We start from the raw sequence: 16,167 nt of genomic DNA on the forward strand, positions 1-16,167 counted from the left end.
CAAAGAGAGTGAGATTCACATTTGTGGAAGCCTGACAGAAAGGTAAGAAAGCTACATGGTTAAAAACAACAAGAGTCAGAAATCAGAAATGAGTGGTAATAGCTAACTGTTATTCAAATTTAATAAGTATCACAAGAGTAAGACATGGGTATACCACAGTTGCTTACTACGAAGACTTCAGTAAAGTTTCCAGTACCCTTTTGCTATCGTAGGTTTTCAGATGTATGACATCATAATCCGTAAATGCTTTCCAGGTGTCAGAGAAGAGGTCACCGTATCCATAAGAACTCTGCAGGTGGAAACAAGCTAAGTTAGGGCAATGAAAGGGCCTGACGCGGCTGCTCAGAGATGTGAGGAAACACCCGGATAAGGCTGCTGGTGTCAGCTTCCACTGTGGGCCACAAACAGCTCCCAAGAACAAATGGATCTTCACCTTGGGCCTAAGCAAATGCCTAATGGGTGAAACAGCATCAGAAAAAACCACTACGGCTCTACTGTTAGTGTCAGTAGTGTTTGGTTTTCTGCTCTAACTCCTTAGAGTCTCACTTTTTGTTTCTTCGATCCTGGAGCTTGAACTCTGGGCCTAGGCACTGGCCCTGAATTCTTTTTTCTCAAAGCTAGCACTCTACCACTTGGAGCCACAGCTCCACTTCTGGCTTTTTCTGTGATTAACTGGAGATAAGAGTCTCATTGATTTTCCTGCCTGGGTTAGCTTTGAACTTCAATCCTCAGGTTGAGGCCTTCTAAGAAGCTAGGATTTCAGGAGTGCCACTGGTGCCTGGCTTAGGTTTCTCGTCTCTTAAATTATAATTGTGAGTTTTTTTTGTTAACTTTCTACCCATATCCATATCACAGGTAAATACAACACACACACGTACACACACACAGACTGACATGCTCAATAGCAAAAACTGGCAGAGTAAACAAATCAAGTTTGGAAAGAAATTTCAAAGCATGAAAATGGATTAAAAGCTTTAACATTAAAGATGTAATATACGTAGCCATAAGAGATTCTCTCCATTAATTAATGAAAAACACATGATAATTCCCCATTAACATTGATGAAGCTAATCATAATAACATTATATAACTACTAACTGGGCACAGTTCTTATGTACCAAGCACTTTAGGAAGCCATTAATATTAACTCTGTAAACAGACCCACAAGCCTAATGAGCTAGCTAATATTTTTATCCCTCTTGTAGATGAGGAAACTGGGACACAAATTTAAGTAATTTGTTTAAATTGCATTGCAGCTGGGCTATGGAGTTGGGATTAAACTCAGTTCGTGATTGCAGCCTTGACTCTCATGAGCACCATAAGAGATGTCTCTCAGATATTTCAAAACACATTCTGTTTGGAAAATGTAAGTTAATTATGAACTCCTACATCCAAAAGAAGGAAATCAATTAATTTCAAAATGGTGTAACTTAGATTGAAATATTCAGCTAAGAAAAATCAGAAATACATGTTCTGAGGTTCTATTCAAAGTTTACACTTATTACACTCATTATATAGAACCTTTTATCTTTGTAGCCTTACTTTGTGAATTTTGAAACTTTTATTTTGCACATAGTATCATTACTTTAAAGTTATTTAGAGCAGTTATAGTGATTTAAGACAAAATTCCTTCCTTAGGTATTTCTCGAATGCTGTTCAAATAACGGCCCTTCTCACAGAAAATAAAACACATTTAAGTAAATTTTTCTAAATTGCATAGCTGCTGAGTTACAGAGCTGGGATTATTACAGTTCTGGCTCAGTAACAAATAAAGGGCAATTGAAAGAAGTAAATTCTAGACAATTTCTTGAGATAAAACACGTCAAATCAAATAAGATGCCTTTTAAAAGAGTCTTTACAGTAAATAACCTTTACTGTTCCCCTATCTAGAAACCACACCATACTCCTTGGATGATACAATAATACAGCCACTTGCATATCCTTCACAATGCAGTGATTATATAGCACAGGATGGTTTACAGTATGCATCAGAGCCAGGCACTGGTGGCTCATGCCTGTAATCCTAGCTACTTAGGAGACTGAGATTTGAGGATCCAAAGTTCAAAGCCAGCCTGGGCAGGAAAGTCCAGGAGACTCATCTCCAATTTACCACCAAAAAAGCCAGAAGATCTGTGGCTCAAGTAGTAGAAAGTTAGCTTTGAGGGGAAAAAAAAGGTAAGGGTAAGGGATAGAGCCCAGGCCCTGAGTTCTAGCCCCAGTACTGGCACACAAAAAAAGGAAGAAAGGAAGAAAGAAAAGAGAAAAGAAAAGAAGAAACAAGCCAGGCATGAAAGTCATCATTCCAGCTTTTCCAAAGGCAGAAGTAGGAGGATCTCAATCCAAGTCCAGACAAAAGTTCAAGGCACTATGTAAAAAAATAGCTAGGACATGGCTCAAGTAGTAGAACATTTGCCTAGCAAGTGTAAAGTCATGAGTGCAAAACCCCAGTGCTACTAAGAAAAAAGAGACAGGAAGAAGGAAAAACATACCATACTGAAAACTGATAGCAGGTATATATGCATGCATGCTTATATACATGTCTAAGACTTGTCCTGAACAGCAAGCTGAAATATACAGCACAATGTGGCATGTGGCGCATGCCACTATTAGCAAAGACAGAGATAATGAGTGTAGCTTGGTGGTGGAGCCTTGCTTACAATGTGTGAGGCTCTAGGTTCAAGCTCTAGTCCTTAAGAAAAAAAAAAAAAAAAGCAAACAATAAATTCCAAAGGACAAACTCCATAGCAGCTCTCCCAATGTGCATTAGAGGTGGGGCAGATGAGCATTTTCCAGCATCTCCCTCACAGCAATTCTGAAACAACCAGGCTGAATTTTTGCTCTTGGAATCTCCACCTACTAATAAAGGGGGGAAAATTGTCCACTGCTTTGGAGAGCAAAGAAGCACACGTACATTTGTGTGTGGGGGCACTTGCCTGCATGAGTGTGAATACATGTGTATATTTAAATGTGTGTCTTAGACACGTATTTGTTTCACAAGGCCAGAGCTACAGAATGACAGAGCAAGGTGACAGGGCTGGAGCAGAAGGCACACTCACTCACCGTGTCCCACATCACCACATACACGTCTGTGCTGAAGGAGTTGTTCATGTGCTGAGTGACATAAAGATTGAGAAAATCACAGAAGTGATGATACATGTTCACACCTGGCATGGGAACAAAAGAAAGCTATGTTAATGAAACCCAAAGAACACAGGAATGAGCAGATTCTATGCTATACCCATTGCTCAGCGTTCGGTAAACTTTTAAATAATGGGAGAAAACAAGGTGGGCGGGATTTTTTTTTCCAGAATTGAAATGCTTTATACACAACTTACAAAGGTATCGGGTTCAAACACACTTTTTAGATGACTTGTTCAGAAAGTCAGAAATTCACTTTTTTATATATAATAAGTAGCAAATGATCAGTAAGGCCCTGGAGAAAGAATGTGTCAGCCTATTAAACTCGAAATGCACCTAACTCTAGTCAGTGTCCAGAAGATTAATCATTATTCTTTAGGATTGCTCTTTTTCTTAAAAATAAATCAAACAAGCCAGGTGCCAGGGACTCATGTCTGTAATCCTAGCTGGTTCAAAGCCAGCCCAGGCAAGAAAGTCTGTGAGACTCTTATCTACAATTAACCAGAAAAAAACCCAAAAGTGGAGCTTTGGCTCAAGTGGCAGAGTGCCAGTCTTGAGCAAAACAAGCTAAAGGTCAACACCCAGGCCCTGAGTTCAAGCCTCAGGACTGGCAGTAAAAAAAAGAAAAAGAAAAAGAAAATCAATCAAATAAGCCCTGGCCTTAAAAGCATAAAGAACACTGGCAACTACTAATATTTGCCAGTTTTCATTCTTGTACCATGTTTGCTCATACCATTCTCTTGAGCAAACACTAAACAACTAAAAGAAGTGAACGTCTAGTCCTCTAATTGAAGTAACTGAAGGAATATAAACACTGGAATCAGAAGAACCAGGTGAGTCCTAGCTCAGTTGCTCATAGGCAAGGTACTTAGGTATGTTTCTCAAGCCCATTTCTCCTATAGGATAGGAAACAGTATGAGTAAGTGCCAACTTGGTGAGGATGCACCTTTGAGTGCTGATCCCCGAGGTTCATGGGAAGACCTTTGTGGAGGGCCTCCCAGTTCAGACAGAGTAGAGAGGACTGAGGCTGTCACTATTCATAAGTTCACTCAAGTCACCAAAGAGAAAGAGAGCATGCACCCCTTGATTTAGGAATGCATCACCCGGAAGTCAACCTAGAAATAGAAATCCTAGATGGGAAGATGTTCAAAGAAGTGACATGCAAAACATGACTTTTCAGGCTGGTGATATGTCAAGAGTGGCAGGAGCAAAGCCCTGAGTTTAAACCCCAATATTGCCAGAACGAAAGGGAGAAAGGAGAGAAAGGAGGGAGGAAAGGAGTGAGGGAAGGAAAAAGAAAGAAGGAAAGAGAGAGGGAGGAAGGGAAGGATGGAGGAAAAAAGGAAGAAAGGAAGAAAGAGGGAAGGAAGGAAGGAAGGAAGGAAGGAAGGAAGGAAGGAAGGAAGGAAGGAAAGAAGGAAAAGAATTAAAAAACAAGCTCATGCATTTTCAAGGAAGGAAAAAGCTGAGAAAAAAAGAAAGCCAGTGAGTCTTAAACGCAGAAACTGCAAAATATTCTGACCTCATTTCCACAGAGAATAATAATATTGTGTGCCAGAAACAAAAGAGTGAAAACACCCAGTTTCTTTTTTCTTCCCAGTCCTAGGGCTTGAACTCAGCCTGGGCACTGTCCCTGAGCTTCTTTTCTCAAGGCTAGCACTCTACCACTCGAGCCACAGCACCACTTCCAGCTTTTTCTGTTTATGTGGTACTGAGGAATCGAACCCAGTGCTTCATGCACGCTAGGTAAGCATTCTACCACTAAACCACATTCCCAGCCCCAACCCCTACTTCTTTTGCAGGCTGGAATCTTACATAAATGTTTGGAAAAGTTCAAGTTTTTCCTCCAGGAAAGTCTTGGGAAGGAACATATTTTCCAATTAACAAGAAAATAAAGTTCTCATGGAACACATCCCCCTCTCCCCAGGTGAACCACAAAGCTCACATTTGCTTCCAGGTAACATTTAGTGTGTTCATTGGCTGAGAACTATAGTTGTGTACACAATAATATTTCTACCACAAAACATTCATAAATTCTCATTTATAAATGAGGTACCAAACATAGGCTTCATCCTGGAGAAATGTGCACCCTACTAAATTTTGTCCCATAGAAAGCTCATTCTCCCAAGGTAAAAGTTAAAAAAAGGAAAATTGGATGACAGTGTAAATTAGAAGGGAAAAAAAAAGTAATGATTATAGGAAAGAAATAGTGCATGTCTACCTTTGCTTCCTATTCCCACTTTACATACTTTATTGCATAAGATCTGCATAAATGTCACTGTTAACACATTATTTGCCTCTTTTGTAGGCAGATCACAGCACCTTCTTTGCCCCCTTTTAAATTTGCATATTTATAAAAATGAGTTAGAACCCTGAACATAGCATTTTCACTTGGTCTTTCAGAGACGTAAACTTGTCTGATCTCTGAATCTAACCCTTTGTAATATAAGAATTATGACTTCAGAAGACAGAGCACACTAAAACTATGATCAATAAATTATGCTAATCCTTGAATATTTATAGTAGCAGGCTTTCTATATTTCATCGTAGGCCCAGCCTCTTATGAATTTTGATATGACACTGCACAGTAATCTTTGTCACTCAGGATGAGTGACATGATACCCTACAGCGTGTCTCTTCTCGCCCAGGCAACAAGTTTACCAGACCTAGAGGCTGCCAACATAAATAGCAAAATCATTCTCATGTATTTACAAAAATAGACTGCAGTGGTAACTTCCAGGACAAAAAAAAAATTTTACTGTGAAAATACTATACAGAGGAGTTACAATTACATGAGCAAGGTAATGAGTACATTTCTTATCTAGCATTGATGCCTCCTCATTTGTTTCCCCTTCCCATCCCTTCCCATCTCCACCCCCACCTCCCTTCCCCCCCCACCACACACCAAAGTTGTAAAGTTCGTTTTTCGACTTAACAACTTATAGATCTCATTGTTGCAATGGGTCCACCTGTATCCCTATTTAAACAATTTGTTTTTTCTTTAGTCATGGAAACAGTAATACAAAGTAAGCATAAGAGGTAACCACCTTCTGATTCACAGAAGTCTGATAATTAAATTTTTTTTAAAAAAATCATATTGAAGCCAGACACTAGTGGCTCACACCTGTAATCCCAGATACTTAAGAAGCTGAGATATGAAGCTTATGGTTTGAAGCCAGCCAAGGCAAGAAACTTGGTGAGACTCCTATCGCTAATTAAGCACCAAAAAAGCCAGAAGCAGAGCTATGGCTCAAGTGGTAGAGTGCTAGACTTAGGATAGCACCCAAGCCCTGAATTCAAGGCTCAGGACCACCCCTACACACACACACACACACACACACACACACACACACACACACACACACACACACACACACACACACACACACACACACACACACACACACACACACACACACACACACACACCATAATGAGAGACTCTAAACCCATAGAAATCAGATGGAACAAATTTAGTTACAAAAAGTACACATATGTCTAGCTTCATCTTCTGATTGTGATTGAGCCACTTGCTATAAAAATGAAAGTTTCTTCTATAAAATCAATAGTAACACATAACTAGAAGTTCAAACTTGTTCTACTTCAGGGAAGAAAAAAGCCTTAAAATATTCATTGAAAAATTACATATATTCACCTATGGCTCATACCTGTAATCCTAAGGAGGCCAAGATCTGAAAATTATGATTCAAAGCCATCCTAGGCAGGAAAATCCACAAGACTCTTATCTCCAGTAAACTACTCAAAACAAAGCCAGAAGTTCAAGTGATAGAGCACTAGCCTTGAGCCAAAAAGTCAGGAACAGCCCTGAATTCAAGCCCAAGGACCAGAACGAAAAGGAAAAAAAAAAAAGACTGCTACATACAGAGAAAAAAATAGTCTCATTCGCCAATATATAAATGACAAACAGTTACATATTGATAAGTTGTAATAACAGATAATACCAATAGACTAACTGCTCACCTGCATCCAATTTCATGAAATAAGTCGGTTTTTCAATAATAACATCACATTGAGCATCTTCTATAGGTCTGAAATTGAGCTGAGTGTAGCTTTGTAGCTCAGCAAACCTGGAAAGATGGATTGTGATATAATTTCAGTGATTCCTCCAAACTCCCCAATGCAATGTTGTAAATGAGGATCTATCACTGGGCAGGCAGCTTTTATTTCTAGTATGAACAAGACATGAACTCTTCATTTATATAGCTTGATACCAGTTTTAATGTAAAGACAGGAACAAATCTATTTTAAATTTCACCCTAATGTACAAGACAGTTATAATGGAAATCTAAAACACCAAAAAAGAACTTACATATTAGACTGGTTTAATAGTCTACCAGTGAAGCAACAAGATTTGCTATATACACTGGGACAAGGTTCTGTCTATTGGGAGACTCAAAGGGCCAGAAAAGACAAGACCAGAAAGAGTCTCATGGTAGATTATTGGATTCTGAGAAAAGATTGCATCCCCTGAATATCTAGTACCTCAGAAAGACAACACAAAGATAAACTTCTTAAAAGAACAGGAAGTCTATTTCTCCAAAAGGTCTTTCGAAGCTACATGATAGAATATTCTTCCAAACAAAAGAAGATAAACACAAGCATGTGAGAAGAGCTACCTAGAATTTACATGAAGATCTTTAACTCTTCATCCTTGTGCTCACATTACATGTAAATATATTTGTATCAAACAGATCCTTTTCAAAGGCAATAACAAGCTAGTCACCAGTGGCTCACACCTGTAATCCTAGCTACTCAGGAGGCTGAGATCTGAGGATCACGGTTCAAAGCCAGCCTGAGCAGGAAAGTCCATGAGACATTTTTGGTGGGGGGGTCTGGTCGTGGGGCCTGAACTCTGGGCCTGGGCGCTGTCCCTCAGCTCTTCAGCTCAAGGCTAGCGCTCTACCACTTAAGCCACAGTGCCACTTCCGGCTTTTTTTCTGTTTGCTTATGTGGTGCTGAGGAATCGAACCCAGGGCCTCAGGCATGCAAGGCAAGCGCTCTACCACTGTGCCACCTTCCCATACCCGAGACTTTTATCTCCAATAAACCACCAGAAAACTGGAAGTGGCGCTGTAGCTCAAGTAATAGAGCACTAGCCTTGAGCTGAAGAGCTAAGGGACAGTGCTAGGCCCAGAGTTCAAGCCCCACTATCGACCACAAAAAGACAAAAAGCTCAAATGCAATATCAAAAATATCATGATAGCTTCAAAAACATGTCCACCATTAGAACAAATCATGTTAAGTGAGGTAAGCCAAGCTCAGAGAGACAAACAATGCATGTTCTCTCTGACATGCAGAAATTTGCTCTAAAATACACTGGATTATGATAAATTGCACAGGACTCTAGATACACCAATGAAAGCAAGAGAGGATACTCTTAGGCGAAAAACACAAAGGCACAATGCCTAAGTGCCTCTTCATATTTACATAAAATTATATCTATACATATATACATACACTATGGAAACAAGAGATCTCTCCTTTCTTTTTTAAAAAGTTTAAGGTTTCAGTTTTTTTATTTTCTGGTGATTCCGTCCTCTTTTTCTTATGTTTGGTGTATTCACATGTATACCTTTGCGAGGTAGAACTCAAGGAAAATAGGGTGAAAAAGTGCAGCAGTGTAACCCATTGGAAATGATGAAGTGAAGTATATAGCTCGAGAGCGGAGGTGGGAGGCAGGGGCTGGGAGAGAGCGAGGGGATAGAAGACACTGTACGAAAAGAAACGGACTCATGGGGCTGGGAGCATGGCTCAGTGGTAGAGCGCTTGCCTTGCATGCCTGAGGCCCTGGGTTCGATTCCTCAGCACCACATAAACAGAAAAGGCTGGAAGCGGCGCTATGGCTCAAGTAGAGCGCTAGCCTTGAGCTGAAGAGCTGAGGGACAGCGCCCAGGCCCAGAGTTCAGGCCCCATGACTGGCAAAAAAAAAAAGAAAAGAAAAGAAAAGTACTCGTTACTTGACTCATGTTGTTGTAAACCCTCTGTACAACACCTCTATAATAACAATAAAGTATATTAATTTAAAAAATACGTCCACAGATTCCTTCGTATTTCTTTCTCAAAGAGGTCGTTGTTCATTCCGTGCCCTTGACTTCAGGCAAAATTTAGTGGCTCATTTCTAACTGAGAACCCAGGAGAAGGGAGCATAGTTCACACCTGAGAGGACTTTATATGAACGCCGTGGCCTCTGTCTTGAGCACATGCTCTCTGACACCTCCTGCCTCAGAAGCTAGCTGTCTTGCTGTGAGCAGAACTGCTATGAGAACCATGGAGTAATAACTGCATTCACTGGCCAGTAATCAGAGAGGAAATGAGGCTTACAACACCCTGAGTGAGCTTAGAAATACATTTTCTAGGTGTAGTTGAGTCTACAGATGGCTGGCTACAGCCCTGGCCAACCATTTGACTTCAACCTCACAAGAGCCCTAGTTAAGCTGATTGCAAATCTGGACCATCAGAGGCAGGTTTTCAATTTGTGTCTGTATCAGTCAGTCATTTGTTACACAGCCATAGACAATATATACAAATGCCCCTAAAGTATAATTGGAATAATGTGCTACACAGCAAGAAATAACCGCAGAGAACTATGATATGGAGTCAGATTTCAAAATATACTAGGAATGAGCCAGGCACTAGTGGCTCACGCCTGTAATCCTAGCTAGTCAGGAGGCTGAGATCAAAGCCAGCCCAGGCAGGAAAGTCCATGGTACTTTTAGCAACAATTAACCACCAGAAAACCAGAAGTGGCACTGTGGCTCAACATGGTAGAGTGCTCACCTTGAGCTGTGTACACACACACACACACACACACACACACACACACACACACACACACACGGAATGAAAACACTCAATAGAATACAGGAAGTATCTGTTGCAAACTTCTGTTACGTTACAGGGGAAACTTCATTGCACCGAATTAAAGAAGCACAGATTATTTTTCTCAACATGGAAGCTAGGCCTGGAAAACTAACATTACATAAGAGAAGCTTGTGAGTATGTCGATGGCTCACACCTCTAATCCTAGCTGCTTAGGGTGCTGAGATCTGAGGATCATGGTTCAAAGCCAGCCTGGGCAGGAAAGTTCGTGAGATGCTTATCTCCAATTAACCACCAAAAAGCAGGAAAGTGGAGATGGCTCAAGTAGTGGAGCACCAGCCTTAAGCAAAAAAGTCCAGTGGAAGGGTAAGGCCCTGAGTTCAAACCCCACTTTTTGTATCTTTATTATATATTTCAATCCATGCACATTTTCAAAAGTTTTCCCCAAAAGGAACCCTATTGCACTGCTGGTGGGAATGTAAACTAATACAACCACTCTGGATGGTAGTTGGAAGGTTCCTCAAGAAACTAAACATAGAACTTTCCCATGACCCAGCCAGACCACTCTTGGACATCTTCCCAAAATATTACAAGTCAGAATATGATAAAGACATTTGCACATCTATGTTCATTGTTGCACTATTCACAATAGCCTAGTTACAGATATAGCCCAGATGCCCTACAAGAGTGGATAAAAAAAACTGTACCTATACACAATGGAATTTTAAACAGCCATTAGAAAGAATATTATATCATTTGCAGGGAAATGGATGGATCTAGAACAAATCATGTTAAGTGAGGTGAGCCAAGCTCGAGAGACAAATGACACATTTTCTCTCATATGCAGATAAATTATACAGCATTCCCACAGTGAGATCAAAGGAGGATACTCTTAAGAGAGAAACACAAAAGCACAGTGCCTATGTGCTTCTGATTATGTGACATTTATTGAAATGAAAACAAGAGGGCTTTTCTTGGTTGTTTTCGTTTTCTTTTCTTTTTGTCTTGTTTATTCATGTATTTGTCTTTGGAGGGGTAAGCGGGGCACAGAAATGGAGGGAAAAAGGTTGGGTAGACAAATGCAGCAGTGGTACTCACTAGACACTATGTTGAAAATTAAATGTGCAATGTATGGGTTGGGATGGGAAGGAAAAACTGAGAAAGATCAAGAGAAGGGGGGAACCACTGTCCAAAAAGAAATGTACTCAGTACCTGACTTATATAATTGTAACCCCTCTGTACATCACCTTGATAATAACAAAAAAATTAAGAGTTTTCCCTAAAATACATGTAGCAAATATGAGTTAATAAGAATTCATTTTGAATGGATTTTTCCTTTCATTTACAAATAATAAATACTATATGATACTTCCCAACATTTTATAAACATATATTCACTTCAGAGACAAATGAGGAGCTCAACTGTAACCATCACACTTTAGAAACAAAAGTGTGTACAAATTGAGGATTTCCAGTTAAGAATCCTCCCCAAAAGTTGAAGCATCAAAAGCAAAAGGAAATACTTTTAAAACATATGTTTTAAGAAAAAATAATCATGTACCAAGATTGCAGGGGACTTTTGTGCTGACCTTCAGACATCAATGCACGAACATCAAGTTTACAGCGTCCTCCAATTTCACCACTCTTGAAGAAATCTTCTTTGAATCTAGTATATAATATAAATAAAGTTGAGTTGGTTTTTTCTGGTTTTTTTCGGGGGGAGGGTGGTGCTTGATATCAGTCCTAGGGCTTGAACTCAGGACTAGGCACTCTACCTTAGCTTTTACACTCCAGGCTAGCACTCTATCTCTTGAGCCACAGCTCCACATCTGGCATTTTACTGGTTAATGGAAGATAAGAGTCTCATGGACTTTCCTACCTGGGTTGGCTTCACACTGTGATCCTCAGATCTGAACTTCCTGAGTAGCTAAGATTATAAGCATGAGCCACCAGTGCTCAGCAGAATATTGTTTTCATGACTCAAACTTCTGTGTTGTAACTAAGGGGAATTACTGGCCTCCCAAACACATCTGATCCGTGAACTGGATTCGTGATGGTGCTCCCCTAAGACCACATCTCAAGTAGCAATGTGGCTATCCTAGTTTGTGATAGTATACTCTATGATATTTACCTAGCAGTAAAGTCACCTAACAATACATTTTCTTTTCTTTTTCTTTCTTTTTTTTTTTTTTTGGTGCCAGTCCTGGAACTTGAACTCAGGGCCTGGACTCTTTATCAATGAGCTATTTTGCTCAAGACTAGCACTTTACCACTTGAGCCACAGTTCTACTTCCAGCTTTTTGGTGTATAATTAGAGATAAGAGTCTCATGGACTTTTCTGCCCAGACTAGCTTTGAATCACCATCCTCAGATCTCAGCCTCCTGAGCAGTTAGTATTATAGGTATGAGCCACCAGTGCCTGGCTTTAACAATGCATTTTCATAATGCATTGCCATCATTAAGGGAAACAAGGCTGTATTTAAAATAGAAAATGGAAAAGCAACTCAAAAGTAGGAGAATCATATAAGGGATTCGACTTGACCACAACACAATCAACTCCAAACCAATCGGAGTCCCTATTCCTTTACCCATTGCCCAACTCCTCAGCTAGTTTACTATGAAGAAGTCAATCCAGCGTGTAGCCGGGACCTAAACATACTTCAAACTTTGGCTATATTCTAGTATCATCATGTAAGTACCTGTCATGATTTCTCTTGATGCTCCTTAAGTCAAGGTAAAGGTTAGTTGCTCTGCAGTACTGAAGGTAACGGGAACATACCAGACTTGAATCGCTCTGAAATAAGGTCAGGAGAAAAAAGAAATACAAAGCAGTGAATTAACATTGCAAGGAGTAGCAGACTCTACTAGACATGTTGGCAGTGTGAACCCGCCCAAAATGATGGACAGTCACTCCACAGCCTACCTCTGTCTTGAATTGTCTCAATTTTTTTTCTTGAGACATAATTTTATTTTCTTGACACAGTCTCACTATGTAACACAGGACAGCCTTAAACCTATAATCTACCTGCTTCTACCTCCTGTGAGTTTGAATTACAGGTTTGCACTGCCTACCCAGCTTGGCTTCAAGAGTTAGAGCCAGAAGTTATATATATATGATTCAGTTCACTTTCCTTTACAAAAAAATTACCCAGAACCATTACTACCCTCAGCTATGTTGAAAAGATGTTTTTCAAAGATGAGCCAAAGAAAACAAGCAAGAATGCACAAGAAGAAGACATTTAAATGCAAGGCTACAAACAAGGACAGTTTGCCTATTTTAATAAGAGGTACTTTCTGCAAAGCTTCCCATAAGCCTGTAAGAGTCACCATCTCAACATTAACAGGAAAGTGATTCTCTCTACATAGAGAACAAAATAACTGAAGTCAACTGCAGAGCCCGTTTCAATTTCAACCAATCTAATCGGTACTCGAAGAAGGGGGTGCTTCAAAAACTTCCCTGCTCTGGATTTTATTTCGGCATTTAAATGTTCTTTGATTATTTTTCTCTCAAATATCCAGTGACAATGGAGAAGTTGCTCAGCTCCTGTGAGGACCCTGTTTTCTACTCTTGAAAATTCTATCAGAGCCTGGCACCTATGGCTTACTCATGTAATCCTAGCTATTCAGGAGGCTGAGATCTGAGGACCCTGGTTCAAAGTCAAGCAGGCAGGAAAGTTCCTAAGACTCTGACTACAACTAGCCATCAAACAAAGCCAGAAGTGGAAAAAACTAAGCAACAGCTTTTAGGCCCTGAGTTCAAGCCCCAGTAATAGCGCGCACGCACATGTACAGGCACACATGCACACATGCACACATGCACACACACACACACACACACACAAATTTGTATCAGTGTATCATTTGTATCTACTGTAAGGCTTGTGAGACTCAAACTAGACAATATACAGAAAAGCTTTCTTCAAACAATCAAGTGGTAAGCAAACATTTGATACATTGCCAGTCCCAAATGATCTGGGAAGGCATTTGTTAAGAGTCTTTCAGTCTCTCTTTTCTTCCTTTCTTTCTCTCTCTTCCTCTCCTTCCTTCCTTCCTTCCTTCTGCCAGAGAATTTAAACTCAAGGACTAACACTTAGCTTGCTTGCTCACAGCTGGCATTCTACTATTTGAGCCACCCCTCTAAGCCCAAATTTTGCTGGTTAATTGGAGACAGTCTCTCAGCGTTTTCTGCCTGAGATACTGTCAAACTGTGATCCTCCAGATCTCAGCCTCCTGAGTAGTTACAGGCATGAGCCACTGATATCCTGCTCAATTTCTCTTCGTTAGTATATATGATGGGGAAAGGAAGGATTCCATTTTTAAAAAATATATTTCAGCTGCCTCAAAATACGACTATCTGATGTATATGTGAAAATGAGAACAAGGCTTCCAAAGAAAACAAATGATTTATTTTAGGATGTTAAATAAAATTCTGAGCCCAAGATGGTGGAGTATACTGATAATCCCAGCACCAGAGAGGCCAAAAGGTTAAGGCTAGGCTCAACTACATGATAAGACTTGTCGTGTAGGGTCTTGTCAAAAAAATTCTAAGCCAATAAACGAAACTGAGAGGTTCCTTTCATTGTACCACTTATCTTGTTTTTCTATTACAGTCTATGTGATAAAGCTTCTTTGTAGCGCTAAACACACCATTTCCTGTGGCTGGCAGAGTGCATGCATTCCATCCAGTCGCTCCCTGGCGTAGCCAAAGTCAGCTTGTTTCCAGAATATGTCAGCTGCCGATTCCAGGGTGTCCGTCCTATTTTATAAAAAAAAAAAAAAAAAAAGATTCTGAGGTTTTTTTTTTTCCTTTTCCTGGAACTTAAACTTCATGTGTATGTGTGTGTATGCGTGCACCTGTATTCAGAGCCTTACACTCTCCCTTGGCTTTTTTATTCAAGGCTTGCACTCTATGCTTGAGTCACAACTCTACTCCTAGCTTTTTGCTGGTTAGTTGGAGATAAGAGTCTCATAGACATTTTTGCCCAGATGGCTTCAAACCACAATCCTCAGATCTCAGCCTCCTGAGTAGCTAGGATTATAGGAGTGAGTCACCAGGGACTGGCTTGAACTTATTTTCTACAGGTTCAATTGCTAGAAGTCTATTTTATTCTTCTTCGAATTCATTTGATCTTATTATAGTTTGCCCACAACTATCCCTCTGTACATCAAGTTACTATATAATAAGTTAATTATAGATTTGATCCCTTCTAATGAAAAGAGAAAACAGAACTTTCTGAGCTCAGGGTCATCAGGAACTCCTGGCTACTGTATTTTTCTTCACCCTTTGACTCTGCATACATTGGAAGTACTAAATATAGTTGTCACTTCCTTCCACAACCCACAGGAAAGCATCCATTTATCTTCTAAGCTTGTACAGTAGAGCAAGAGTGGGGGAGGAGTCTTTAGCCCAGTGGTTTTCTCCCCTCTGGTAGAGGAAATGACAGATTTCTACCCCAGTGTGAGGTACTCAAGTTGAATTCAAGACTGGATAAGCAAAATAATATCTAAAAAACCATGATCTAGGGGCTGGGAAGGTGGCTCAGTGGTAGAGCACTTGCCTTGCATGCTCGAGGCCCTGGGTTCGATTCCTCAGCACCACATAAGAAAAAAAGCCAGAAGTGGCGCTGTGGCTCAAGTGGTAGAGTGCTAGCCTTGAGATGAAGAGCTGAGGGACAGCACCCAGGCCCAGAGTTCAGGCCCCACGACCAGACCCAAAAAAAAAAAAACAAACCATGATCTAACCATAAAAGATTCTGGCTGAGAATGAGGACATCAATATGTAGTTCAGGAAAAGAAAGGAGTGAATCTACACAGAAACTTACCATCCCAGGTCCACGTAGCTGCAGACAGGGTAACCAAATCTGAACTCTGGTTTGCAGGATTTCTCATAACCCCAGCAGGACTTTAGATTTGTTAAGTGTTTCTAGAACATAGAGTGTAGACATTTAGATTGGTCTTCCTTCTAATGTTTAGAGAAGACTCTTGGCTTTCTTTTGTTCCACTAAGAAAGTAAACCTTCATAGACCTTTAACATTTATATTTTACAACAAAATGCATATGATAGAAGTGACCAAGGCTAGGCACTGGCGATTCACATCTAATCCTAGCTACTCAAGAGGCTGAGATCTGAAGATTGATGTTCAAAGACAGCGATGTTCAAAGACAGCTCAGGCAAAAAAAAAAAAGTCA

General features: G+C 40.2%; 1 protein-coding gene across 3 annotated transcripts in view; it reads right to left on the reverse strand.

Moving 5' to 3' along the window:
• Window positions 1-16,167, reverse strand: part of Eogt (EGF domain specific O-linked N-acetylglucosamine transferase) — a 36,074-nt gene that overhangs the window by 12,905 nt on the left and 7,002 nt on the right. For all 3 annotated transcript variants that reach the window (XM_042679943.1, XM_042679941.1, XM_042679942.1), the window contains exons 5-11: window positions 15,801-15,901; window positions 14,626-14,734; window positions 12,678-12,772; window positions 11,540-11,644; window positions 7,120-7,226; window positions 3,061-3,164; window positions 197-289 (exon numbers count right to left, since the gene is read on the reverse strand). In XM_042679943.1, the coding sequence (XP_042535877.1) occupies window positions 197-289; window positions 3,061-3,164; window positions 7,120-7,226; window positions 11,540-11,644; window positions 12,678-12,772; window positions 14,626-14,734; window positions 15,801-15,901 (714 nt within the window). The remainder of the gene's footprint in view (window positions 1-196; window positions 290-3,060; window positions 3,165-7,119; window positions 7,227-11,539; window positions 11,645-12,677; window positions 12,773-14,625; window positions 14,735-15,800; window positions 15,902-16,167) is intronic.

Source organism: Dipodomys spectabilis, unplaced genomic scaffold (genome assembly GCF_019054845.1).
Source record: "Dipodomys spectabilis isolate Male_0828 unplaced genomic scaffold, ASM1905484v1 ptg000054l, whole genome shotgun sequence".
Taxonomy (NCBI): Eukaryota; Metazoa; Chordata; class Mammalia; order Rodentia; family Heteromyidae; genus Dipodomys; species Dipodomys spectabilis.